At 35.2% G+C, this 26,259-nt stretch overlaps 2 protein-coding genes across 15 annotated transcripts in view; one reads left to right on the forward strand and one right to left on the reverse strand.

The window, feature by feature from the left end:
• Positions 1–26,259, reverse strand: part of Ptpn13 (protein tyrosine phosphatase non-receptor type 13) — a 198,664-nt gene that overhangs the window by 116,099 nt on the left and 56,306 nt on the right. For 12 of the 14 annotated variants that reach the window (XM_074041824.1, XM_074041827.1, XM_074041825.1 and 9 more), the window contains 4 exons: positions 22,429–22,607; positions 6,559–6,624; positions 5,613–5,798; positions 1,883–1,970 (listed from right to left, as the gene is read on the reverse strand). In XM_074041824.1, coding sequence (XP_073897925.1) covers positions 1,883–1,970; positions 5,613–5,798; positions 6,559–6,624; positions 22,429–22,607 — 519 coding nt within the window. The other 2 variants (XM_074041828.1, XM_074041823.1) reach the window with 1 other exon arrangement.
• LOC109699379 (small ribosomal subunit protein eS24) lies at positions 932–1,443 on the forward strand. Its single transcript, XM_020184039.2, has one exon. The coding sequence runs from the start codon at positions 967–969 to the stop codon at positions 1,366–1,368; it is 402 nt and encodes a 133-aa protein (XP_020039628.2). The 5' UTR covers positions 932–966; the 3' UTR covers positions 1,369–1,443.

Below are 26,259 nucleotides of genomic sequence, written 5' to 3' on the forward strand. Positions count from 1 at the left end.
TATGAGAGCGCTGAACTCTGCAAAGCATTTGGTTCACATAATCAAGTGTCTATTTAATTTTCACAAATAGAGTTTCTCTTATGTTTTTAAAATAAGATAGCTGTGTGTTGATTGTCTCATTAAATTAAAAAATATATATTAACTTTTTAATCTATTTTATTAGATTATATCAATTGAATATTTTTATTAGGATATACTTGTTATCATTACATTTGTGTCTTCCTTTCCCAATATCTAAGAATAAAATATTTTACCCATAAGACAGTTTTGTTTTTTTATATTATCATGATTTTAATATTGCTTGATGAGAACAAAGACTATCAGCAAAACCAAAGTTAATTTTATAAACAAGCCAATCCTAATACTTAGCAACTGAAAAATACATTACATGTAAATTTTTATTTCACCTACTTTTTAAGATTAGGATATATTCATTGTACAGGGGGATTCATTGTGACAATTCCAAATAGGCTTATGTTGTACATTGGTTAGATCACCTCCACTGTCTCTTCCCCTTGACCCCCTCCCTATTTCACCCATTTTTATTTCAAATATTTGGTATTTCCATGCATTAAAAAAAATATTTGTATGATCATTATTATAGGACCCATAATTATATAATGCTACTAGCAAATAATAAAATCACCATTTAGCATTCACTTTTGTTTAGTAAGCATGTAATCCAAGGCAGTATTTGATAACTGCAAGTCATGATATTAATTTAGGTGGACTGTGACTAACATCAAAAAAGAGAATGGCAGGAGAGGTAGCTCAAACAATATATACATATGAGTAAATGTAAAAATGATTAAAAAAAAAAGAATGATGCAGGGAGTGAATTCAACTATGATACATTGTAAGAACTCTTGTAGATGTCACAATGTACTCCCATTACAACAATAAAAAAATTTTTTAAAAGAGAATAGAGCTCTTTTCTTCCTGACTGCCTGAGGATCACCCGCCATCATGAATGACACAGTCACTATCCGCACCAGGAAGTTTATGACCAATCGCCTGCTTCAGAGAAAGCAGATGGTCATCGATGTCCTTCATCCTGGGAAGGCCACAGTACCTAAGACAGAAATTCGTGAAAAACTAGCAAAAATGTACAAGACTATACCAGATGTCATTTTTGTATTTGGATTCAGAACCCATTTTGGTGGTGGAAAGACAACTGGCTTTGGCATGATTTATGATTCCTTGGATTATGCAAAGAAAAATGAACCCAAACACAGACTTGCTAGGCATGGCCTGTATGAGAAGAAAAAGACCTCAAGGAAACAGCGAAAGGAACGTAAAAATAGGATGAAGAAAGTCAGGGGGACAGCGAAGGCCAATGTTGGTGCTGGCAAAAAGCCGAAGGAATAAGGATTCTACAATGACTTTAACTGCGATGATTGTGCGGGTTTTCCATGAGGATTAATAAACTGTAAACATCTGTGATGGTTTTGGGCTTTTCATGAGGATTAATAAACTCAACGCTTTCATGAAAAAAAAAAAAGAGAATAGAAAAATAATGTTGCTTTCTAAAACTTTTGTCTCAGTAATGTTTATATTCATAAATATATGTACATGTTTTAAAATGTATTTTTAATATACAATACCATAATAAAGCAAATAAATGATAATATTATTGATAAAACAACATTGGAAAGGTAAATAATTTATTATGGGAGTCTTGACTGCACTAATGTTTTCTGCATACCTTTAATGGATTTATTAGTACAGCAAGTGTTTCTGTCTGTTCCCTGCTTCCACCTTGCATCCTTATGTTCTAACAAATCACAGTAACAGTTATTAGATTTCCAAGCCATGTAAATATAATTTCATAAACAATAAAATAAGGTTAAAGCCTAGAAATTTTCTATTAACATACTCTTACCTGTTGGTAATCCTTTTCCTCTTAATCGGTCTCGAATAGCCTGGCTTCGATCAGGCTTTTGTTCACTGTTACAGGAAAGCTGATCCGTCTGTACATAGGTAATCAAAAATCAAGTTTGACAAAAGAATCTATCTTTTGTTTTCATGGTAATTGTCTACAGAATGACACTGAACAATTTTGTGGGGTAAAGCATTAAGTAAAGGGACTCTACATCTTACTATAATTTGTATCCCTTAAATAAGATTGGCCCTGCACTGGCCAAGTCACCTTCAGAAAATTAAAAGACAAGAAACAATGACCAAAGAGTAATTTGTTACCTGAAACAGTTAACTTGATTAACGTAGTGGTTAAAATAAGTTCCATTTGAAAACAGTAAACTAAGTGTTGTTTCTTTTCCCCAACTGTAACTACTTTCATTTCTCAAGTTTTAAAATTTTAAAAGCACATTAACTTTGGTATTGAGTAGTTATACATTGAAGAAACTAATTTAGATTATTTTCAGTAATACTTTTTTAGGTCTTGTTTACCAGAATTACATTTAAGAAATGCTAAGTCTTTAAACTAAGTGGATACATTGGCAGATGACAAATTTGAATCAATGCTTTTAGTCCTCGTTATAATGAAATGTGTTAGTAGCTTTAAATGTCAATAACTTTAACCAAGGATATTGTTCAAAATAAAACATATCAAGTTAGGTCAAACTTCATATAATAGGGATGAAAAGTTAGGACACTGATTTATTCAGATAACCAGTAGAGGAGAAACATGATATAAAATAGAAGGAGAGAGAATGGTAAGAAGTTCCTTAAGTCTGGCACCAAGAACATGCATTCATGCTTGTTTATTCTCTCTCTCTCTCTCCCTCTGTCTCACGCACACACACACACACACACACAATATTTTAATAGACTTTCTTTACTGAAATTTGAGTATATATTAAAAATTTGTCAATGGTAGTAAATTCAAGGCTCAAGCATTCAAACATAGGTAGGCTGTCTACCTATAAGTAGACTTAAGTGGTAATGTTTCTGAAATAATGTTATCATTTAAGTGCATAAATGATTGTGGTCCACTATACTGTCAGTGATAAAAAAGATAGTAATAGCCTATATATTTGGGAATACCTGCTTTGAGGCAGCTATTAAAAATAGCTGTTGTTTATTGAACAGTTACAATATGCCAGGCATTGCTTGAAGTGCTTTATAAACTTTGTTACTTAATTCTCAGAACTTTATGTGGTAGATTACCACTGCTATTCCCATATTGTAGATAAATTGAGAAATAGCAAAGAGACTGCTAAGGATCTTAAAAAAGCTCAATCCTGAAACTATTATCTTCATTACTATTCACTAATATGAATGGATGACATGTACTAACATTACTATTTTATAGGTAAGTAAAACTGAGGTAAAAGTATTGCAACATTGGAAGAACCAAGACAAGTAAGCTAGCCTTACTTACTCTATACTATATTAATCTTAAGAAAGAACTATGGTCACTCATGGTGACTTTCACAGTCTTAAGAGCCTCATTCTGTGAGCTATTGGAGGCAATAACAGCTGCAGAGGAAGAAAATAGCTAAAAGTATAGACTTTGGAGTCAGAGAGATCCAGGTTCCAGTTATCTGTTATCTACCATGCATGTGGTCATGGACATCCTTCTGGGCCTTAGTTTCATCACCTCTAAAAGGAAGATAAAGTACTCTTCTAGAGTGGCGTTGTTATGATGAATGATTGTGATAATGCACATAAGCCACATAGCACAGTGCCTGGCACTGTGTAGAAACAGCTGCTGGTTTTACTTCTGTCCAGGAGAGTGGGAAGAGCAATGGAAAGGTGTGTATGTGTGTGTGGTGGGGGAAATAAAAGTTCTCTCTACATCTTGATTCTAATTGACCCTTATATACTCCTCTCCCACTGGACAACTGCTCAGCATATCCCAAACCAAACTTATTACTGTTTCCCAAATAGACCCCGCTCCTTCCCATTGCACAGTATTTATTCAGGTTCACTTTTCCTCTGATGAGATTACTCTCTCTGTTCAGTCTACAGGATCTACCTCAAGTGCTATTTTCTTAAAGTATAGTTACAACTTGTACCCTTTCCCCTCAAGTTCCCATATATTTAAAAAATGTTGCTATTAGTTTTCATTGCCTTATTTGCATTTTATAATTAATTATAGCACTTTAGATAAGAACTCTTAGATTAAATATCTTATTGAAATATGTATTTTCTATATGCTTTAGCACAGGTTTCATACACAGATGAGCAATAACTATTATAACAAATTGAACTAAATGCTATTTGGGTCTCATTTTCCTCACCTATAAAAGGCAGTGGTTTTGTAGAATATTAATGTTATGAGACGATCTAAGAAAAAATGACTTCCAGGATCAAGTAAGTTTGAGAAATGAGTTTCATTTATATATCTAGCTCTCTTGAAGTAAGTAATACAATAGTGTATAAAAGACTCTAAGTTTTGCAGTGAAATTACATTTAATGTCCTTTAAATAGTTTTCTCTCAAGCTTATTTGATCACAGAGGAATTTCATTAAGTAAAAATATATTTGCAACAGCATGAGAAACTTTGGTGGGGATAAAGGGCTTTTCATATTTTTTAGTAGTTTCATCATTGTGCAAAAAAAAGGACATGCAGAAATAAAACACGAACTACCATAGGAAAAGAACAGTCAGGACTCCCAATCCCTTGGCCTCTGCTACCTACATTCCCTTCCATTACAGAACCACAAAAATTTAAGGGTAGACAGTTGTCTATCACTACCATTGTCATCTAGATAACCAACTTATCTAGAAGATCTCTGAGCCTGTTTCTTATCAATTGGCAAAGTGAGTGGAATTTGTCTATATTCCTGGCAGTCATGAAATATCCTGGTTAAGATGAGAAACTAAACCCCTAGGGACAAAGAATTAAGAGGAAACCAGAAAAAATACTGTGTGACTGCAACAAATTTGTAGCCCATACAAAGAAGGGACTACCCTTAAGTACCATAACACTAAAGGGTAAGAGCAGATAAAGTTTAGATACAGATTAGATATCAGAAACTAAGAAGTACCAAATGAGGCAAACAGGATGGAACATAGTTTAAGAGACAAAGAACAAAGTGATACTATTTGAGTTTGTTATTCTTGGGATTCTTTATATCCAGGATGAGAGAAAATGGAAGAGTTCAAGTGTTAGAGCAATCTGGCAGCAATACAAGCATGGATGCCTCCTACATACCAGATGCTGGTGTCCAGAGAAGTTGGGAAGGGTTGGGAAGTACCTACAGGATCCAGACAAATGAATGGCCAAGAAAGAGGCATAAAGAAATAAAAAATGCATTTAAATATTTCTAAAACCCATTTTGTATGTTGATACATTTTTCTCTAGGTAATCACGATGATAGAAACATTTTAAGAGTTCGTTGGGAAACGATCTAAGAAAGCAGACAAGAGCAAACTGGAACATATTAATGATTCTATAATCATTAATAAATGATTTCTGGAATAAAGTTCTAAAAGAAGACCAACTCTCACAAAGTAAAGTAATGGGCCCCTAAAATTTAAGTATTGTTTCTTGTATACAACATGAGAACACAAAACTTACTTTCCTGTTCTTAACTTCTTTTCTTTAAGAAAATGCTACTATGTAGTCATCTTTAAAGAAAATCTTGTGATATGCTACTAAATTTTAAAATGTACTATGCTTACAAATTGGAACAGTAGCTTACCCCAGAAATATTCCCCAGAACCAGTTTTACCAACTGTTTCACATAGGAAAAGGAAGGTGCACAGTTGCTGTTCCTAATGTGAGCACTGCAAGCATCCAGGACAGTCCTAACAGAAACTCGAGCATAAATAACATCCTCACACATTCCAAGCAGTATGCTGTTGAGGTGATCTCCAAGTTTGATAGGCTGGAAATAGAGGAAAAGCCATGTTAATAAATGTGACTAAATCTTCTTTCCAGTATGAGAAAAGCCATTCTAGGAATATCAGGAACCACAGCAAATATACTTCATACACCTGTAGGAAATGAATTCTTTTTCTATCAGCATATATACCTTTCTGCATATTGTCTTTTCCTGGTCCAAAAAAAATTATTAACAGAAGACAGCTAACATATATCTTACCAGATAGGAAGTATTACAGAAAAAAAACCTTCTGGTTTTATTATTGTAGCATTTTTTTGTTTTTAAGAAAAAAATGGAATTTTTTGGTTATTCAAATATTTTGAAAAATAGTTCCTGTATATACACTATTGAGGGAATAAACCACTTCCTAATATTCACTAAGATATACTGTAGTCTCTCTACATAAATATAACTTGGTATTTCCACAATCAATTGGAAGATTTCAGATGCCATAAAGGCTCAAGATAATTTAAATACAACTTCTAATTATCTAGTGAAAGAGAGACACTAGTGAAATTATTCTTAGTAACATTTTATACAATATCAGAGTCAAATGGCTAAAAAGCGTACGAAAAAGTGGCCAACATCATCCACTAAGAAATTCAAACAAACACTACAAGAAGCCGCATTATTGTGAACCAGTATAGAAATGCTGGTGTGCCTGATAGCATGCCATAGAACATATGACTACACGAAAGAGCTTTTTCAAAATGCAAAGTTATACAGATGTAAAAAGTACAACAAATGTAAAATACTGACTTACTTGGCTCTGAGGTACTTCATGATCAGCTCCCCAATACAAAGTCATTCCAAGAGAATAAATATGGACCTAGCAAGAGAAATATAAAAAATCATTTTATAGGAAAATAAAATTTAAAAATTAGCAAATAATATGCATTTTTTTGTTCTAAGAAAGGGTAACATGTAATTTGAGAGTATCATCATTTTTGCATCTTGCATAAAAATACCTTAGGGCACAGAACAGAAAATGAGTGGAAATAATTACAATACACTTTTTTCTAATAATGAATCCAATCTATAAACAATCATTTTTATTAGTTTTTATTTCTTTACTCAAATCGAAGCAAATATGAATATATATTCTTATTTTCCCCTTCTTTTAATGAATGTCAGAAACTTTAAAATTTACTCAGTGCCTTGCATTTTTGTTCATTGTTATTATATTGTTATTGAACTGGGGTGCACTGTAGCATTTACAAAGTGCTTGCAGTAAATCTTAAATTTATCTTCTCCACCATTCTCTTTTACCTCTCCTCCCCCCATTCTTAGAAGTTTCAACAGGTCTCATTTTGCCACTTACACGCATGTGTGCATATTTCCACCATACTCACCCTCCTACACATTTCCTTATGTCCTCCCCTCCCATTGTACCAACCCCCAGACAGGACCTGATTTACATTCCTGCCCTGTTTTAGAAAAAGACATTTCTGTTTGTTTAAGAAATCTATACAGAGTTTTACTATGATATTTTCATGTATGTATTATATTCCAAATTGGTTCATGCCCTCCATTTTTCTCCTTTCTCACTTAGTCAACACAATTCTCTGTCAGTGCCTGGAAATCTTATCCTTTTTTACTGCTGCATACAATTTTACTGTGTTCTGTAACATTATTTATATAGTCAATCTATTATCAATGGACAAGTAAGATTTTTCCACACTTTTGCTATTATAAATAATGTTAGGGAACACATTGGAACACATAGGCTTTATGAACAGAACTCCAATAGCACAGCAATTATGAGGAAGTTTTGACAAATGGGGCTGCATGAATCTAAAAAGCTTCTGCACAGCAAAGGAAACAGTCACCAGACTGAAGAGACAGCCTTAGAATGGGAGAAAAATCTCTGCCAGCTATATATATGACAAAATATTAATAACCAGAATATACAGGGAACTCAAAAACTAACTTCTCAAAGACCCATGGAATAAATGGGCAAATGAACTAAACAGACAATTTTCAAAAGAAGCACAAATGGCCAATAAACCTATGAAGAAATATTTGATATCTGTAGCCATAAAAGAAATGCAAATCTAAACTACACTGAGATTTCACCTCACCCCAGTCAGAATGGCTATCATCAATAACACAAACAACAACAAATGTTGGCAAGGAGGTGGGAAAAAAGGAACCTTCATTTACCATTGGTGGGAATGTAAATTAGTACAACCACTATGGAAAGCAATACGGAGGTCCCTCAAAAAACTAAAAAATAGATCTACTATATGATTCAGCAATACCATGCAGCAGGCATACACCTGAAAGAATTTGTCAGGTTACAATAAAGATATCTGCACACCCACATTTATTGCATCACTATTTATAATAGCCAAGCTTTGGAAGCAGCCCAGATGTCCCATGATGGATGAAAATGTACTATATGTACACATAATGGAGTTTTATTCACCCATAAAAAAGAACAAAAATATGTTGTTTGCAAGTAAATGGATGGAACTAGAGAACTTCATGTTATGTGAAGCAAGCCAGGCTCTAAAAGTCACGTTTTCCCTCATATGTGGAAGCTAGATCTATAATTTAAATGTAGATACTATATGATCATATATACATACCATCATACACATACAGTCAAAGAGAAAACAAATTGTATTGGTGAGTCTGTTTGAGGGGACTATGGAAGGCAGGAGAGGTAAAGAAAACATTATAGAAAACAAAATATTGAAACAACCCATCTATATATGAATATAATGCACTGTTACTATAAGTCAATGAATATTAGGGGAACATGGTGATAAAGAACGAGTAAGTAATGGGGGGGGTTAATTTGATTTAAACATGATATATACAGGCCTGAAGGTGAAATCCCCTTGGACTGTCAATTTACACTTTAAAAAAATGAAGGGCAGGAGGGAAAAATAGGCCTTCTCCAGGGGTGGGAATAAGGGTGAATATGGTGGATATATCTTGTATCCGTATATGAAAATAAAAGGATGAAACCTGTTGAAATTGTTCTAAGAAGGAGGGGTCAAAGAAGGAGAATGATGGAGGGGGTAAATGATAAATCTAAGATATTTACATATGTAAATATCACAATGTATCCCTCTGTACAACCTTTATATGTTAATAAAAATAATTTTAAAAAAGAACATTCAGACAATCAAAAAAAATAATGTTTCAGCAAACAATTTTGTGGTATGTCATTTTGTGCATGCCGGTATTCCTCTTGAGTTGGTGCTGAAATTATGTAAAAAGATATACACCTGTAGTTTTGATATGTATTGTTACATTCTCCTATGTAGAAGTTTTATTATTTTACATTCTAACTGGCAACATATAATAGTTTTCCTGTGAGAAGATTTTTGCCAGTCTGAAAATGGAGGGGAAAAAAATCTAACTGCAGCTTTAATTAGCATATTTCTTACTATGAATATGTGAGGTACATAGGAGAAAAAGGTAGGATTGAAGGAGTTTCCTTTTGTATTATTTGCTTCTTAAAGATTGGAGAAATAAAAAACATATTTTTTATACTGGCAGGAATGCTCCAACAGGGAAACTAGAAATGTGGGGGAGTGTGTACACTGCTGGAAGAACACTGTTGAGCAGGTAGGAGGAGAGGGAAGCTAAAGTACAAGTGGAAGGAGGAGCTGGCCATAGAGCCGGTGTAGGCTGTCATCTGTAGTGAGGCAGAGAATATAGGAATCTATGTGAGCAGGCTAGGAAAGGGACTGGAAAAAGTCTCTCCTGATTGCTTTTATTATTTTTTTTTCTGTGAAACAACCAGCAAAATTTATGAAGTGAAAGTGAGGCTGGTTAATCTATCATCTTTCCTTTTTCTCCTCTCTTAAGAGAGTCAGAGCTCAACTTTTAGTTGCCTTTATCAATACTGAATTCTTACCATGTGCTATTTTTTGCACTGACTTTATTCCAGTTTCATCTTATTTTCTTACCTTTGTTTCACACTGCTCCTATTTTTCTCACCTTTATTTTCTAATTCTACGAACTGTTTCAAATTCTCTTTAGAAACTGGTGAGATACAAATAAATAAGAGTGGGAAACCATTCTTATAATCTCACAGCATTTTAGTCTCCTTGGCCACCTACATTTATTCCAAAATTAGAGATTAGAAAAATTATTTGACTTTTCAAATATTTTCATGACTATCAATTTTTAAAACCCCAAATTCTTTATGACTTTCTAGGCTGGGGCTTGCTGCCACCCCCATTTTATAGACAGATGTTTACATTTCCCTTCTGTCATCTCTCTCCTGTCACAACCTAAATCCAGCACTACTAGTAGATATCCACTTGTCCTTTCCACCAAGAATGTTTTATCATTGTCAATGAAAGTTTTATCCACTATTGGTAGTCCAGGGATGTTTTCTATTGTATGTGCAATGTAAATCCTTTCAAGTATAAACTATTCTCTCTTAGATGATATATTTCATTTGTATCTAATGAAGCAGTTAACTAAGACTAGCTTGTGCTACAGTTAGAGAAATCCTTTTTTTGTCTTCTTTGAGGGAAAAGAAACCCTTTTTAAAAAAAACACATCTTAGTATCCCTAAGCAACTAACAAAGAACTTGTACAGAAGAGATAATTTATACATGCCTGCTGAATTCAATTAAATGTGAATGAGGCTCAAGACAGTCTGTGATCTATTTGTTTTATACTTTAGGTTTCATTCCAAACAGCCTTATATATAAACAACTTTTCAAAGAGCCTCATAAAATTTTTTTTTCAATTTTAGAATAAATATTAATTTCATACTCATTGTATTAATTTTATTTGTGATTCTTTTACATATGGTCAGTGCTTTAAGGTTCTTCATAATGTTTGGTTCTCAGTAGGCCAAATGAGTTCCTATATGTTAATAATTGTATACATGACCATATAAAATTGATAAAAATAATTCTTAAAACAAAGTCACGAGGTTTTATGCTTGCTGGTGACCTACACACACACATAGTTATACATGGCTATCTCAATGTGTCAAGCTGACATGGCCACATGAGCTTAAGCATTTGGTCAAAAATTCTGGGTGTTTCTGTGAGGGTGTTTTGGATGAGATCAACATTTAAATCAGCAGAACTAAGTGAAGCAGATTACCCTTCCAAACATGAATGGCCTCTTCCAATCAGCTGAAAGCCTGAAAAGAACAAAAAAGGCTACTCTCCTAAATAAGAGAGAACTCTTTGTGCCTGAGTAAGAGAAAATTATTTCAGCCTGATTGCCTTCAACTGGGACATCAACTTTTTTCCTTCTTAGACTCAAACTGAAACAGTTCCTCCTGCACCATAAACCTGGTAGCCTGAGGACCTCAACATCATCAAACCTACTGTTCTCTGGCTAGAACTACACCTTCAGTTCTCCTTGGTCTCCAGCTTACAGATTTCCCCTGAAGATCTTGGGACTTGCCAGCCTCCACAATCACATGAGCTGTTTCCTTACAGCAAGTCTTTTAATATACATGTAAATGTTACACATGTGCATACATGTACACACATCCTATTGGTTCTGTTCCTCAGGAGCACCCTTACTAATGCATATAGATAAGAAATAGCTATATTGAGAAATACCACAGGTAAAAATGATAATTGCTACTTATTATTAGGATGCCAATTTATGACTTCCAAACTTTAAATAATATTTTTAAATCATTTAAATTTTGTTAACAAAATAACTCTGGGTATGTAAGGGCTTTGTAAAAATAGTGGATAATAATATCATCTGGTATTTAATATTAGTGAGATATTTTATAGAATATAAATAAAAATGCTTTTGTTTTTAAATTTATTATAAGCTACCTGTATTATAAAAGTGTATGATGCTTCTCTATACACTAGTCATAAACTAAGAGTTCCTACTGTTGCTGCAGCCTTCAAAGACACAAGCATAAAGATCACTGATCCCAGAGTGTGTAATACAATAATGCTGACATTGCTGAGAGCGCATAGCTCATCTAGTTGCTAACTGCAGCAGGCATAGTCTACTTAGAGACAAAGTGAAGAAAGGAGGGTCATGCACAGGAAGGACCATTCAAAAACAGGCAAGTATTTGGTCCACTGATTTGCCTTTTTATTTAATGAGATAAATAAAAGAAAAATGAAGTAGCTCAGATATCCAGAACAAATACCTTCAAATAATATTAGCAAGGCCAGGACCCAAAAGAAATCAGGCAGCAGAAGTAGTAAAAAAAAAAAAAAAAAAAAAAAAAAAGTACTGTTCTGCTTCTTTCTTCTATTCTTATTTAACTTCCCAAGGAATCTGTGGTTTTGTAACCTTTGACTGGTCTTTGTGTTGAAGCTCTATGTGCCTTTCTATTCTTGATAGTCAGCAGAAGCTGAGGTACTTTCCTTCCCTAGAGCAGCAGCAGAGCAGACCAGGACAACTTCCTGTAGAGGTAGATGTTTTGGATAGTGATGCTTCATCACACAGGGTTGTATGAGACCATAAAGGAGTTGGTTCTAGAAAGTACACATTTATAGAAAAGCTACTTAAGTACCTATTTGGCCATTAAACATTTTTTCTGAATGTCACTAAGATGGGAAATACAGTAAGAAACAAATACCCCATTCTGCTATCAATACTACTACTATTGCATGCTAACATATATTATTATGTGTGCTAGCATGCACACAGTGCTTACTATATGCCATGCTTATGTTATATACATTTGCTCATTTAACCTTAGGATGAGATAATAACTCACCCAAGGTCACACAGCTAGTTAAGTGGTACCAGCAGGACTCAAACTATGGCTCCAGAGTCCACACTGTTACCTCATAAACCAGGATATCTTACTATCAGCACTAATGACACCTGGGTCCGGTAACTCATTGTCATAGGGAGTGTTCTCTGAGCTGTAGGATATTTAGCACACCTTGTGCCTCTACCCACTAGATGCCAGTAGTATTATTCACCCCTTTCTCTCCTTTGTGACAACCAAAAATGTCTCCAGACATGGCCAAATGTCTCAATTGCCTCTGGCTGAAAACTACTACTTTAATCTGTATTGCTTTTCCACATATTAGAAGTTAACAGGAGAAATATATTAATGTATAGGTATCCATCTATTATTAAACAGATGCACTAAATTTGTGCTAAGGAAATTTGAGTAGATAAGAAAAGATTACCTCTGATTTTAGCAGAGTCAGGAGAATTAAGCTGACACCTGCTATCACTGTGTGTATCACCATCATTGTTTATTTCATTGTCATCATGTGTCTGCTTCCCAGTAGCTTCTTGGTCTTCTGAGAATAGGGGCTGCTTCTAATTCATCTTTGGATCTCCAAGGGCATTTATAATGTGAAACACAATAAATCCTCAATGGATTCTCATGAAAGAAAGTGGACATAAGGCTATAACAGGTGCTATGATGCAAATGTGCAGAACAGTGAAGCCAGAAAGCACAGGACCTGCTGCTTCAGCTTGTGCATCTGAAGGAGATGAAGTAGAAGGTAGCTGGGAGCTTCCCATGGTTAATTAAGGAAATTTGTACGTCACTGGGTAGAGAAAGAGCAACTTGATGAAAGTTTCTGGGAAGAAAGATGGCATGATTAGGGAGGTGGATCTGGGAGCTGTGAAGAAGTGAATGAGTTAGGACGCGACAACAAAAGTCTCAGAGAAGGGAAATTACCTAACCACAGTCCTGTCATAGGGGTGAAGAAGAAAGAAACAGATTGACTATACCTAGAAGTGAACTTGAGAAGTTGAGGCAATTAAGTGCGTATTGGAAGGGGAGGAGTCAGAGATAAAAGCAAAGAAAATGTGACATGGAAAGAAGAGAGTAAAGGGAGCTCATTAATGTAAACTTGTGGTGGATAAAAATGTTTATGTCCTTACAGTTATAATGTGCTAGAATTTAAAGTCCATGAACAGAAGGCTTTGACCTGCTCAACATTCCATCTCTGGATCTAGGACAGTATTTGATATATAATAGTATTTATTTGGTGCTTACTACATGCTGGGTACTGTTGTACTCTCTATTTAAATTTCAAATAATCAAGAAACAAGTAGTATTATTAATCCTTTTTAGGCAAAGCATCTGACAGATAAAGATGTTAAGTAAATTGCCTGAACTTATATACCTTTAATGTGATAAAACCAGAATTCTACCAGAGCCCACATAATAAATATTTGTTGAAAAATAAAATTGGAAAATTGTCATCAATAGGAAACTTGTGGAATAATTTCTGCATCTACCTTCATTCTCTAAAGAGACAGAAAAACTTCAGAAATGTAGCCCACTGACACAAGACAGGCTGGGGGAGATACCACTGTGATGTACAGATATTTCCCACACAGACAGCTCTGTGAAGAAGAGCTGCTTTGTGTGCACCACCTCACTCCTTTAGCCACACCCCTTTGAGATTCTGTGGTTATACATTCAGTAGCAACAAAGCACAGGATAAAAAAAAATCCTTAATTATTTTTACTAGATAAATGTTGGAAGCCTCCTAAGTGCCAGATGGAGCAACTGTTCTTAAACTTTGTCTAAATCAATCAGCTGGGGTCTTAATAAAACACATTGCTGGTTTCCATCTCCAGAGTTTCTAAAGAAGGCTTTCTGAGGCAGAACCTCAGATTTTCTAACTTCCTAAGTAATGCTGCTGGCTGTGGGGTTTGAGTTGGGAGTGTTACATTTTGAGAACTGCTGGTACAGGAATATAGCAGTAAGTAGAACAAGCAGGGTCCTTTCAATATCAAATCTTCAATCCAGTAAATAAGACAAGAAAATATGACATATAAGAGGGGTACAAAGAGAGGTAACAGTGTAAGGGAAAGCTCTAGATTCACAGTAAAAGTTTGTCAGATGAGAGGTGAGCTAAAAGTCGAGATCAAATAAGTGGGTGCAGATATTCTCTACTGGAAGAAGACAATGAACAAAAGAAAGAAGGTACTTGGCACATTTTAAAATAGTGAAGTAAATTCAGAGTGAAGCATAGGACTTGAGATAAAGACTGCTCAGAGTCAAGGCTGGTCAAGTAAGACTTTAGAGGCCATGTTAAGAAGGCTAGAATTCATTTACCAGAAATAGAGAAGCCAAATAATTTCAAGCAGGAAAGGGACATACCATATATGGGTTTTTAAAACTGCACTGATTCCAGCAGGTAATATAAAAAGCATTTGTGATACTGGTCATTGTGATGAACTGAAATAGAAGCAATGAAAACTATCAGAAATGGACAAAAGAGGTACAAAATTAATCACTAACAAGATTTTGAAATGAAGGTCTGAGGTAAATGAAAAGTCTTGAATGCTGTTTTAGATTTTTTCCTTGTAAATTGGGGAAATGATGGTCTATTTATTTATAGGAAGCATGGGGAGGAGAAAGGTTTCAGGGTAGGAGAAGGAAGAATGTGTTTAGTTTTAGATTTATTGAATCTGTGATACCTAAGCAGTAGTACAGTGAACATCTCTAATAAGTGGCTGTTTGAAGTCAAGAGCTTTGTGTTACAAACACACATAAAGTTGAGAGTTGTCAGCAAATAGTCACTGAATTTTAGCCTTTTTAAAAGAATCAAAGTCCTGTGTGCAGAAAGCTACACATTTTTTTCATGTGAATATGTTTTTTGAACTTTTAATGGCCTCCTGAGCCCATTTCTTTGATTTCTGAGGCTACTGTAGAATGTGGATTAAGCAACCCTGATATGACAACTGCACAAATTTACTTGGCCATGTTTTTGTTTTGTTTTGTTTTTTCCTTTTCTTTTCCTTCTTTCTTTCTTTTTCTTTTTTCTTTTTTGGCAGTACTGGGAATTGAAATCAGGACCTTGTGCCCAAGAGGCAACCCTCTACCACTTGAGCTACACCCTCAGCCTTGTATGCTTTGGCCATTTTTCAGATAGGACCTTGCTTTAGCCAGGTCAGCCTGGACCAAATGTTGGAAATGTAGGCCCTAAAAGTGACCACGTGGAGAGGAGTGATCTGGGCAAGAGATTCTTTATTGCCAGGTGGGAGAGGGAGAGAGCCAAGAGAGAGAAGCAGGAGGGGCAAGGACTTAAATACCCCTCAGTGGGATTCAGCATGATCTGATTGGTTAGGATCTTATGGTTCATGCTGATTGGAGGTTGGGGCAGAAGGAGGATTCAAGCTAGACTTGAGGCAGGACTGTGACCCTGGAAAACAGAAGCTTAAGGGTGCAGTAAGAACTGAAACCTATCGGCGCCATTATTGCCAACACCACAAGCCTTCTATTTATGCTTTTTATGTAGCTGGGATAACAGGTGCATGCCACCACCCTGGCCATCGGTTCACATGGGATCTTGAGAATTTTTTTGCCTGGGCTGACCTCAAACTATGATACTCCAGATCTCTGCCTCCCAAAAAGTTAGGATGTCAGGCATGAGCCACCATGCCTAGCCTCTTTCTCCCCCCCCACCCAGTGTTGGTGATTGACCCCAAGACCTTGAGCATGTTAAACTGGAGCTTCACTACTGAGCTACCATGACACCGCCCACAACTTTTTTTCTTTTGTTATTTTCTGTGGAACTAGAGAAAAGGTTAGATCAAAAAAAAAAAAAAAAAAAAGAATTAACATAGAAGGTAATACACACGCACAGGAAATCAATGTGAGTCAATGCCCTGTATAGCTATCCTTATCTCAACCAGCAAAAACCCTTGTTCCTTCCTATTATAGCTTATACTCTCTCTACAACAAAATTAGAAATAAGGGCAAAATAGTTTCTGCTGGGTATTGAGGGGGTGGGGGGGAGAGGGAGGGGGCAGAGTGGGTGGTAAGTGAGGGGGTGGGGGCAGGGGGGAGAAGTGACCCAAGCCTTGTATGCACATACGAATAAAAAAAAAAAACCTCCCCAAATTATTTTAAAAGCTCAGAACAGGGGCTGAGTAGTAGTGTGTGCTTAGCATGTGTGAGGCCCTGGGTTTGATTCCTAGCACTGTCCCCCCAAAATAAACCCAAAACGAAACCCTCAAAACAGTTTGCCATTTTCTCATTTTAAAATTAACCTTTCTGCCCACTCATTATTTTTTAACATTTCATCACCCTTTACAGATCTAAGAAGTACACTTGCCTGGTTTCTGAGATGTGCCCAAGTATCTTAACCATGTTTGTGACAACTTATTGTATCTCAGCTATTGCAGGACTAGGAACACTAGAATACTTGTCCTACAAACAAAACATGTTTTCATGCTCTGGAGGAGACTCATTATGGTAGAATGACCACAGGGATCTACTGAAGTAAGGTGCTTTAGGTATTTTATAGGGTCTCCTCTATCTCTCTGTCATTGAACTAAGTTACCATCATAAGAATTCCTTCAAGTTAAGATGCTCTAGCATTCGCAAGTCCCTTGGTTTGCAAAGTTAAGATGCTACATATTTAAAGACTGATATAATGAAAATATGTCACGTGATAAGACTAACACACTGAGGCTCTACAATTAATAACATGACCAGAAATTAGTTTATTTGCTAGTGTATCACAGTGTGGTGAAGTACTAAAGAGCTGGGAACTGAATCAAATGGTACCTCAAGCACTACAACTTACCTACACCCCTAGCTGCAAGAACTAAATTCCTAAAATACTTTTGTGTCTCTCAAAATCCTATTTGATGTCTTTTTTATTGTGATTAAAAACAAACACATAACATTGATTTTTAAGTGCACACAAAATTGCAGTAGTGTCAAGAATATTCACATTGTTTTGAAACAGAGCTCTGAAACTTTTCCATTTTGCAAAACTGAAACTCTACACCCATCAAACAATTTCCTCTCACCTCTCCCCACAGTCCTTGGTAATTGCCTTTCTACTGTCTGTTCCTATAACTGTGATTGCTTCAGATACTTTGTAATAGTGGAATCACTTAGTACTTTTCTTTTTGTGTTTGGCTTATTTTACTTGGCATAAGTCCTTAAAGTTCATCCATGTTACGCGCATGCATCAGGGTATTCTTTTTCTTTTAATGGATGCATGATATTCATTGTGTGTATATACCACACTTTCTTTATTCCTCTGTTAATGAACAATTGGATTGCTGCAATGAAAATGGGTGTGCAGGAGATCTTGCTCCAAAATCTTTTGAATATATACTCAGAATTGAGATTGCTGGATCATATGATAATTCTATTTTTTATTTCTTAGGAACCGCTATACTATTTTCTTTAGTGACTGTATAAATTTATATTCCCACAAATAATGCACAGGGTTCCAATTTCCCTGGATCCTTGCCAAAAGTTGTTGTTTTCTATTGATAGAGGCTATCCTAATGGGTTTTGGGGTGATATCTCCAGAATCCCAGCATTTAAAAATTTCAATTTATTGATAGTCCAAGGGGGTTTTGCCTTGGTACTTCAGTTCTATATATATCGTGCTTTTATCAAATTAACCTTCCCTCTGTTACTTACTTATTCTCTATCACAATGCTCCTATACTATTTCCAGAGCTTACTGTATAGTGAATTGTATTATATTCACATATGGATGAGTTGTTTCAATATTTTTCATTCTCTAATATTTTCTTTCTCTCTTCCCCTTGGACAATCAATATATACTTTAAAAAAAAAAATGAAAGGCAGGAGGGAAAATAAATCTTTTCTGGGAGTAGATACCAGTGTGTGTGTGGGTTGGGCATAAGGAAAGAAGAAATGAGGGTGTATATGCTGGATGTGTTTTATATCCATATATGAAAATAGAAAAATGAAACCTGTTGAAATTGTTTAAGAAAGGGGGAGGGGCAGGAGGGGGAACGATGGAGGGGGAAATCAAACTAAGATATATTTTAAATACACATGTAACTATCACAATGTATCTACCATACAACTATTATATGCTAATAAAATCATATTAAAAAAATTCAATTTAGTTATATGGCTATGTGTCAGATGCTTTGTCAGATGTAGACAAACAACACTAAAGTTTCTCCTTCAGTGACTCACAGAGTCCTGACATGTAACAAATATATTTGTCAAAATTATGAATGAACAAATTGAATTGGAAGGCAGCGAGAAAGGATGGATCAATAAGATTTAACAAAGACTAAATTTAGTACCACGTATGATTAAGGGCATTCAGTCTTTTTCTATCAGATTCAGTGGAGACTTCTGTTAAAGTTGAGGAAGTCATGCACAAGGATGGTGAAAGTCACAATTCATGAGATTTAGACTACACATTCACGGCAATCAGTACTTAAACTAAGATTCCTTTAGTTTATCAGAAGGATAGGAAAAATCCCTATTGCATATTAATAGCCTTGAGAAGAAGATATAATTGGTTCAGATTCCTTGCCATTGAAATGATTTTAAAAGAACCATCAGCCTGGCGCTAATGGCTCACACCTGTAATCCTAGCTACTCAGAAGAGATCGGGAGACAGCCCAGACAAAGGGTTTGTGAGACCCCATCTTGGGAAAAAACCTTCACAAAAAAGGGCTGGTGGAGTGGCTCGAGGTGTAGGTCCTGAGTTAAAACTCCAGTACCACAAAAACAAAACAAAACAAAACAAAAATTGTAAAAGAGAAAGCAGGAAGTAGAAAATTAACCAGTAAAAGGGGAAAAAAGTCAGAGGATCAAAAACCAGATTGTAACCTGTATAAACCTGTGAGTTATTCAAAGGGACATGCTATCTTGAAAAGTCAAAATTTAAGGTACATAAATGAAAGTGCCTACTTACATAGATGGTAGTTGAGTAAATTTTTTCATACAAATGTGCACCTACAGCTTATCAAATATTTTTAAGCACAAGTCTCATGGAACAAAGGAAACATTTTCATGTATCAAGATCTTACTCAGCACTCATGATTATTCACAATTCAATGCTAGGCAGTGGGCATTCATACAGGCACACGTGCATACACACACACCCCTCCTAGTATAATTTCGCTCATCTTTAGGTTACTTAAAACAACTAACAAAATGTGAAGGCTACGTAAATACTTGCTATACTGTATGGTTATAGAATAATGAGAAGAAAATCTGCATATGTTCCATAGAGACAATTTTTAAATTTTTTTCTGTCTAAGCTGGTTGAATCAGCAGATATGAAATCCACATATAAATGTGAGAGTGCAGGAATATATATATGTATGTATATATATACATATGGTGATTCTCCTGACCTTTGTATATGCTTATATTATAAACAGAATAGGATTTTAAAACAGAAGGCTTGCCTTTGATTCTCTGTGTGTTTAGATTTACACTGGCTCTGAGGTTAGAGTTCAAATTAGACTACAAAGACATCAAGTAGCAGTAATACCAACATTCCCACACCCACTCCCGAACACTTAGCTTAGTAACGGAGGAGCGGCTTCAGTCACCTTCCTGAGAAGGCAGTCTAACTGCTGCTCCTAACACCCGGAAGTTTACTTGTTTGGGGATCTTGATCTCACAGCGCAAATTGGGAAAACTCTTATCAAAGCCCTTGTGCATCTGAAACTTCTATTAAGCACTGTTTTCTTTATTTTTTCTTTCCTTCTTTCTTTTATCTTTTTTAGGCAGCTCTAAGTTTGAACTCAGAGCCTTGTGCTTGCTTGGCAAACATTCTACTGCTTGAGACACTCTCTCAGCCCTTTTTGCTTTAGATATTTCTTCAAATAGGGTCTCTTTGCCTAGGGCCAGCTTTATATCGCAATCCTCCTACCTCTGCTTCTCACATAGCTGAGATTACAGATTTTCACATCCAGCTTCTTTGTTGAGATGGGGATCTCAATAACTTTTTGCTTGGGCTGGCCTCAAACAAGGATACTTTAGATCTCTGCCCCCAAGTAGCTGGGATTATAGATATGCACCACCACTTCCAGTCCTGTTTTTTCTCTTTTTTGTGTGGATTATAAATGTCTTACAGAAAGAATTCTCATAGATATCTATGATAATAATAATTCAGTAGAGATTTTTAAAAGTAAGATGTCCATGTCTTTACTATAATGCAGTGGTTTTTATTTTTTCTGAAGTCACCAGACCCATTTAAGAAACTGATGATATTATGGACATCCTCTCCCAAAAGTGCTCACTCACACTACCATAAAAGTGAAAAAAAGTATACTATTAAATGAATCATACAGGATACAGAATGAATGCAGACTGTTAAAATAATAATAATAAATAAAATAATAAAAAGGAATAACTAAGAATATATGGTTCAGCTTAATAAAACAGTACATTGAATACCTTTATGAATAATGGCCAAGACTATATACAAAGTGTTTTTCAAATACCTCATGTCAGGCAATAGGAAATGTCTTAGGGCTAATGCCTTAAGCATTGTGAGACCAACTGATTGCTTATACCTCTCAAATTTCTTATGTAGTTCTTGGATTTTAATGCACAATTTTTAGCCTGGATTTACCCTATCAATTCTCGTCAGTCTTTTTTTCAGATACAGAGTTGATGGCCCAAATCAAGAGCCCTTCCTCCAGTTTAACCATCTTTCTCTGAAAATGGAAATGTGATTGCCGGTGGACAAGTAAATGACTACGATTCCTTTAGATGGCAGTAAGGCAGTATGTACCAAAAGATAAAATGTGCACACTTTTTGATTTAACAATTTTACTATCAGGAAATTGTTAGGTTATTTTTCACTTACATGGAATGATGCGTCAAAAAAAGAATGTTCAGAGCCAACTTTGGATTTTCCAGAGCTCCGAATCTAAATTGCTCCCCGTCTTCTGTACTATGCAATACATATTTTTTCATAGCTTTGACAATAAAAGTAGATCTTATTCTGAAGTTTATGTCATCACCACAGTCAGATTATGTTTCTGTCATAAATTCTTCTTTCTTTATTGTTTGATCAAATGAATTATCGATCTTTGCCAGCTTTGCCTCCACTGTATCCTCTTTATTCACTTTATATTACCAATGTATTATACTATTTTCAGTTCTTTTTTCCAGATTATTAAAACTCCCCAGTTAGATTCTCAGGAAATCTAGTATCTCCCCAAACTACCTACTTTGGTCAAACTTAACCTACAAAATCACAAATCCCATCATATCATAGTCCTATAAATGGGATAGATTCCCCAATATCTTTAGGAGAGAGTTTCAAGTCCTGGCATTCAAAATTTTCCTTGAGGTGACCTATAATTTCCTTTTTTTTCTTTGACAGCAGCTCTCCAGACAGCTAATCTTCTAGTCTAGCTGTTCTATCGAACCATAGTGAGTAGCACTAGAGTTTGAACTCCAGGGCTTTGGATTGTTAGGCAAGTGTTCTACCACTTGAGCCATGCCCCCAACTAAAGTCTACTCATTTTTCATAGCCCAATGTACATGCTACCTTCTCTGTGACAGCACTAAAACTTAAATGTTCCTCTTTAAGACTCTCAAATACTTTATTCCCTTACATAGCATTTGTTTCATCCTGCTATATATTATAGATTGTTCCCTACAGTTAATCAGTTATTTTCTAGTTATTTTGGTATCTTCCCATGAGCAGTGTTTTATATACAGTAGGCATTTCATTATTTGTAAACATGAACAATGGCTCACCCTTTTCAGTATTTTTTCAGATCCATCAATTTTTCTAGAACTGTTTTTGAATTCTTAAATAAAATAGACACAAATTTCCTGAAACACTTGATTATTTTAAATTCAATGGATTTTTTTCAAGGGGCTGAGGTAGAACAGCCCATTGTCTTAATTTGCTCTACCCACATCAAAATGAAACACAAAATTTTAAAAAGACTTAAGATTTAACAGTTACCTTTTCAACATCTGAGAGGGAAGTCAGTGATTGATTCTGAAGAACTTCTGGTGCAGTGAAGGCTCGAAGGTCCTGATTAGAAATATTTGCATCTGTAAATGACACACTACCAGACGGCAGCAGCAGTAGTGACCATGGGGAAATGATAAAGCCAAGGGCGGCAGGGTCAACTGCGCTTACTGGTTTGTAGTCACACCAAATAAAAACAGAAAAGACAGATGGTTAAAATTAGAATCCGAGCGACCAGCACTCACATTAACAGATAGCTCAACCTATTTGTATATATGTTAATAAGCATTTATACAGACTGAATCGACATGCTAAAAAAGGAGAGCAGGTTTCTGATAAACGTAACTGCTAGCATTGTTAACATCAAACACCTTGATTTGGCTTAATTATTCAAAACCTGGAAGGCAGATTCTAGAAACTAGAAATACGTAACTTTCATTATGGATCATCAGAATTAAATTTGGTTCATTGTTTTATCATAGTGACATATAGAAATGAATATGGATCATGGATTCCTTTGAGAAATTGGTGAAAGCTACAGTCACTCTTTCAAGATGTGGCATGTACAGTATAAGTAAATAATTTTGGAGTTCATAGATGCACATATAGCCCATTTATGGACCCCAGATTCCCTGGTTTAGATTAGAATGTTCTGAATCTAATAGATATCAGTTCCTTTGAGATTCTCTCAGATTTGAGATTAATAAGGTTTCTAACTACAATGAAAGGTTTTTTTTTCTTTTTGAGTCAAAATTTATTTATTTGCCAGGCATGGTGGTATATTTCTATAATCCCAACACTTGTGAGGCTGCGGTAAGGAGGATTGTAAGTATGAGACCAGCCTGGACTACACAGTGAGACATTGTCTCAAAAACAAAAACAAAACAACAGCAACAACAAAACGCAAAAAACTATTTTTGCCTGAATTTGGATTTTGTCTCATTTGCATTTGTTCATTATTTCACTAGAATTTCCGACAGCTTGTTCTATATCAGTAATGTGATATAGAAAATTAATCGATTTCTTAATTTTTTGCTTTAGTTTTGCTTGTCTTATTGCTTAAGAACTCAATACTTAAGAACATTTAAAAAAATTAGTTCTTTAGCTTTAGCAGGTCTCCTCCTAAAATTAAAGCTATACATTAGGCCCAACAAAACAGACTCATTAGAAGGAACTTGGTTTTGTCCTCCAATATTAAAAGGGAGTTAATGTAGGTTTTAAAATAATTGCTAGGTGAAGTGGGTTAAAGACTCAAGAAACTGTTAAAGAAAAGTCACAGAAAGCCTATGACTGTCAATTCCATTATTCAATCTGAATGCATTATATTGAAATCACTCTAGGTTAAATAAGAAGAAATTACAAAGACCAAGGAACATTTCATCAAAAAAACTATCTATACTTTTCTGAAAACAACTCTTGTTAGAACTGCATCATTCTTTGGCTTACCCTCTATCAATGGTCAAGATGCTTAGAATTTGACTTATGTAACAAAATATTAAAATTCATTCCTTCTTTTGAAGGTTAAAATGTCCCTGCATTTTTATGAGACACGCCTTTAATTACTGTGCCAAGGAGGCAAAACATGCTTGTGTGCACGTCTCAGTTAGTCAGCACATCTTACACTGTGTTGATGAGGAGGGAGTACATATCTGTGGGTCTTCACAGCCTCAGTCGACTACTCATTGGAGTGCTGAAATAAGTCAGTTACAACAGCTGGAACTCTTAAGTATACTGTTGCCTTCACAGCCACTAAACTCATTTCTATTAAAAACTTCCTCTTAATGTTTCATGAACAATCAACACACAGTCCAGAAAAGAACTCAGACAAGGAAGAGACTATTCAAAATCTTGAGATTTCATGTTAGAGATATTATAAAAGTCTAAAGTCAATTCCTTTCAAATCATTCACTAAGGAGATCCAAGTCTAGGAGACTGGTTCAGAAGCTAATGCATTAATACCTGGTGTAAGATGATGATGACATGCAACCAGGGCGATAGCAGCAGAGGTGGTAAGAAACTGCTGGAAGCTGAATGAATTTTAGAGGTAGTGAAAACAATTTCCTGACAGACTGCATATAAGTGAAAGAAAGCAATTTGGATGATGTCAAGATATTGATTTGACTAACTGGAAAGATGGAGGGCAAACACTTCTCCTTTCACTCACCACTTCCAATCTCCACCCTATTATTTTAATTAATTCTTCTTATTAGGCTTTCTGTCCCAGTACCTAGTACATTGGAGGCTGGAATTCTAACTCTCACAGCCAATTTTGTCAGTCCTTAATTTGGGGACAGTACTTATGATTTCTGGTTTACCTGTTACTGCTTCAGATTTATGAACTATTGAGGATCACATCTAAGACAGAGGCCTGAGTGCCACCCAGAAGTTTGAATATTTTATCAGTCTTGCTATCATGGATTCTGGTATCCACACAAAACAGAAAAGGGCTTCCTACACTCTTCCTCCTCATTCTTGGCCACCAACCAACTCTCTCTTGTTTTCAACATGATAGTATCAACTAGAAACTGTTGAAGATGAAAGGAATCCATCATTGCTTATCACTTCAAAACTAAGAAATTTATTCACTGACACAACCAAAGCAGTAAATTTACTGTTAATTTGGCAAAAACTGTATTTCATCTTTTGTTCTATACAATAGGCTTTTATTTGTACTTGTTTTTATGAAACTCCTAAGGTACATCATGGTTTTAAACACTATACATATTTACATAATCTCAACATTATAGGGCATTTGCTAATAGAATCCAAAGTACTATTGGGGAGATGAAATCTGTACATAAATAAATATAAGATAGCAAGTATAAAGTAAGAGAAAAACAGATAATACAAAGGGGAGTTTTGAGGACAGCCAAATTACCTTAACTGTAATGACTAGATTATCTTTCTTTTTTTCCTTTTTAAATGTATGTGGCCCTTTAAGAGGGTAACACTTGACCATAGCTAAGGGTAGTATTCCAGAGAGAAGAAACAGCCAAAGCAAAGGCTTGTGGTCATGAAATTTTTAAGTCTGAACAGGGAAGAGCAAGAATTTTGGAAAGAGAAACAATGGAGAGCACTGAGAAAGAATTATGAAGGTGGGTTATAATTTTGCCTTTAAAAAAAAAAACAGAAATGACACAAATGTTTTCCAAGTGATTTTTAGGGACATATAATAAAGCTAATGCAATTGTGACCACAAATTACATTGCTGTCACATTTCCAAAACACACACATGACGTACATTTGGGTACTAGATTCTTGAAAAAATATAGTCAAACCACAGAATATATTTTAAAATAATTGTAAAGAGTTACGCAAACCTCTAAGTGAGGAAATCTAGAATTGTGGTTAGAATCAGCCTTTAATTTTCCCTACTTGACAACTTAAAGGAAGGAATATAAAGCAAATGTTTGTAAAATTCTTCAAAGAATGCTAACAAAAGAATATTTAAAAATTAGATTCCAGGAGCTTTTAATTTTATGACCTCTGTTTTAATTGTGCACTGACTGCATTCAAGAACGCTATGCTTATGAAAGAGTAAACTTGGTGTAAATTGATTCCAGTAGTCAAGTGATTCTACTTAGAGACTTCTGCCAACATTCCACACAAAAAATTACTTAGAATTTTAAGTAGCTAGAGGCAAAGATAGAAATAAGCAGAAATTTGATATGCAAAGAAACATCTTAAAGCTTCTTTCTTAAACTTAAAACCCACAGACTACTTAACATTTAAGCTTTTTTGTTTCTCTCCCTGAGGATTTTGCCATTTCCTTTAGAGTTCCCTCTTAATTTTTTTGTCCCCGTTTATAGTATAAAAATTTAG

This window comes from Castor canadensis, chromosome 9 (genome assembly GCF_047511655.1).
Source record: "Castor canadensis chromosome 9, mCasCan1.hap1v2, whole genome shotgun sequence".
Taxonomy (NCBI): Eukaryota; Metazoa; Chordata; class Mammalia; order Rodentia; family Castoridae; genus Castor; species Castor canadensis.